Genomic DNA, 2,700 nt, shown 5'->3' with positions numbered 1-2,700 from the left:
TTTTTTGAAGTGAAACTTCTTTAGCGGCGGTTGGTTGGTTGGGAGTAAATTGGCAAATTCAACGGAAATTACACACGGAAATGGTGCAACGGAAATGGTTCGAATTGAAACAAGTGCTTCTTGAGTGTATGCACATCGTATAAGTTAAAAAATAAATAAAATAAAACGTTAAGGAATAACACTTAGAGAAAGACAAATACAAGGATGAAAGTAAATACTTTTTATCGATATAGTTATTGGTTTTGTTATCGATGTTGTTATCGATTTTGTTATCGAATTTAATATCGATATTTTTATCGATAATTTAGCGATTTTGATATCGATTTTTTACTGATTTTTATCGTTATTTTTACCGATTCTCTAATCGATTTTGTTATCGATTGTATATAGGTTTTCTTATCGATTGCTTATCGATTTTGTTGTCTATATTTTTATAGATTTTGTTATCGATATTTTTATAGATTTTTTAATTGATTTTGCTATCAATATTGTTATCGATTTTGCTGTCGAAATTGTTATCGAATTTGATATCGATATTTCTATCGGTTTTGTTATCGACATTTTGTTCGATGTTACTATCGATTTTTTTATCGATAGAGTATAAAGATAAAGGAAAACAGAGTAACATAAATGTAATTAGGATGAACAGGGACAGATGTAGGATCTGCATAGAAAAAAGACTAAAGTATAACCTTAAGCAAGGTTAAGCAAGACTCACTAATCACAGTACAATAAATGTTCCTCATTAGTTTCTCCTACCATCATTCATTTATTTTGCCTCAGCTGTACATAAATAGCTACCAATTATTTTTTCCTTACTAATCCGCCTACCTTTCTTCACACTCTTTCTTACAGCAGTACGCGAACAATCCAACGAATTATCACAGACTGCCATGGATATTATAACGATCGTTTGGTATGTAGCCACATTTCTGGCATTGGCCGCCTTCTTTCTGCTCATGGCTTGCTCAGATAGACGCTGTACGGAGAATCGCGGCAATGTTTTGGACAATGAAACACAAATTGCCCCACCCACACCATCGCCATCGTACAGCGAGTTCGCACCACCCAGCTACGAGACAGTAATCAAAATGCAACATGATGCTAGAACTAGCGTATTTGTTATACCGTTTGGGCCTGGAAGCAAGGATGTTAGCACGAATAGCAATGGCAGTAGCTTGCATACACCACAAACAACACCAACAACGCCAGCGATAAATTACTACACAGTGAATGAATTGGAGAAATTGGGACATTAGTACTGAAGATAAGCAAGCAGATAGCTAGCTGACTCTAGTTGGCGTGAAATTATTAAAAACAGCTTGAGTGCTGTGCGTATGGGCACAATCACCAGTGATAAAAAAAATTTCGTTAAACGGTGAAAAATCCAAGACAATGCCAAGTCTCAGATTTACTATTTTAATTAAATCAACGAACAAGTGCGAGTGATTTAGCCATAGATAATAACTAACTCTACCTGCGAACATGTGTACCCAAGTACACCTACATATATATATACGTATGTATATATGTATGTACATATGTACCTTTATGTGCATACATACATACATATGTATATCCAAAGCAAAGAAAAAGATAATTGTCTCAAATGAACTGTGATATTATTAGTTAAAGTCGCATATTTGTATGTTTGTAATGCTATGCATATTTAAGTAAGTTGTGGCTGTGTAAATTTGCATTGTAATTAGCAGAGATGAATAATATTTACAATAGCCACTTGTGTACATAGAAACATATGTATGTACATACACACTACACTTATGCATGTACATACGTAACTCACCTTGACAATCGTCGATGATTGCCATGCCATGCGTAGTTACATAAATCGTTGTAAATATGTAAATTATTAGACATTTAACCTTTTTATTGTTTAAACTGTAGACATATGTAGCTTTACATGTGTAAGCCAAAGACTGAATTAATTGCGAAAGTATAGAAATCTAATATTTTCCAGTGTAATAAGTCGGAGCTTTAAGTTTCTTTACTATTGGATAAGAAACTGTAAAAACACCAAAATTTTATTTACAAAGTAACGAAAAGTACTTTGAACTTGAAAATTATTTAAAACTTATTTATTAAGCGCACAACGTGCGAAAAAGTATTATGTAATAGTTTAAGAAAAATTGTTTAAAATAAATGAATTTAATTTGAAAAAAAAACCAAATACTTAAAAATTTAAAACAAAAATATGCCTTTTTAAATTTACATGCCGTCTTCCACATACCCAGTAGTTTGATGACTGTAATCATTAGTAGACTTTTAACCGAAGTATAATTCCTGGAGCAGAAGTTTTGGAGCGCCATTCACTTATTCTATTCAAGGTTCAAGCAGCTTACGACATCCGGTGTTTGCAACAAGTATCCTCTCCGTAGCTACCGAACACAAGCGAGCTAATGCAAAAGATAAGGCAAACCCTCCAGCAATAGGTTTTTTGCTGGGTTAGAGATTCGCCACTTTAAAAATTCTGCCAATGAAAAGCTAAATTCAGCCTCGGACGAGACCCCGTTCATTTGTTGAGTACCCCCATAGTAATGTCAGCCTCGAAATCCAACACAGAATCACTCTTGTCAACAAGTGCTATTTTAGACTAAATAGGCAATTGAAAAGTAAAGCCTGATATAGGGCGTAGAAGCATGGACTATGAAAACATGCAGAAATAGAGATTTTTCGGAATAA

General features: G+C 33.9%; 1 protein-coding gene across 10 annotated transcripts in view; it reads left to right on the top strand.

Moving 5' to 3' along the window:
• The window catches only part of LOC118742517, a 21,642-nt gene extending 19,479 nt beyond the window's left edge, over window positions 1-2,163 (top strand). For 9 of the 10 annotated variants that reach the window (XM_036474649.1, XM_036474650.1, XM_036474645.1 and 6 more), the window contains one exon: window positions 856-2,163. In XM_036474649.1, coding sequence (XP_036330542.1) covers window positions 856-1,259 — 404 coding nt within the window. In that variant the 3' untranslated portion in view covers window positions 1,260-2,163. The remainder of the gene's footprint in view (window positions 1-855) is intronic. The other variant, XM_036474655.1, reaches the window with a different exon arrangement.
• The last annotated feature ends 537 nt before the right edge of the window (window positions 2,164-2,700 follow it).

The sequence above is a fragment of the Rhagoletis pomonella genome, unplaced genomic scaffold, assembly GCF_013731165.1.
Source record: "Rhagoletis pomonella isolate Grant_MI unplaced genomic scaffold, Rhpom_1.0 Rhpom_scaffold_00007, whole genome shotgun sequence".
In the NCBI taxonomy this organism is placed as follows: Eukaryota; Metazoa; Arthropoda; class Insecta; order Diptera; family Tephritidae; genus Rhagoletis; species Rhagoletis pomonella.
The sequence above is the reverse complement of the archived record's forward strand: the minus strand, read 5'-3'. Positions and strand labels throughout refer to the sequence as shown.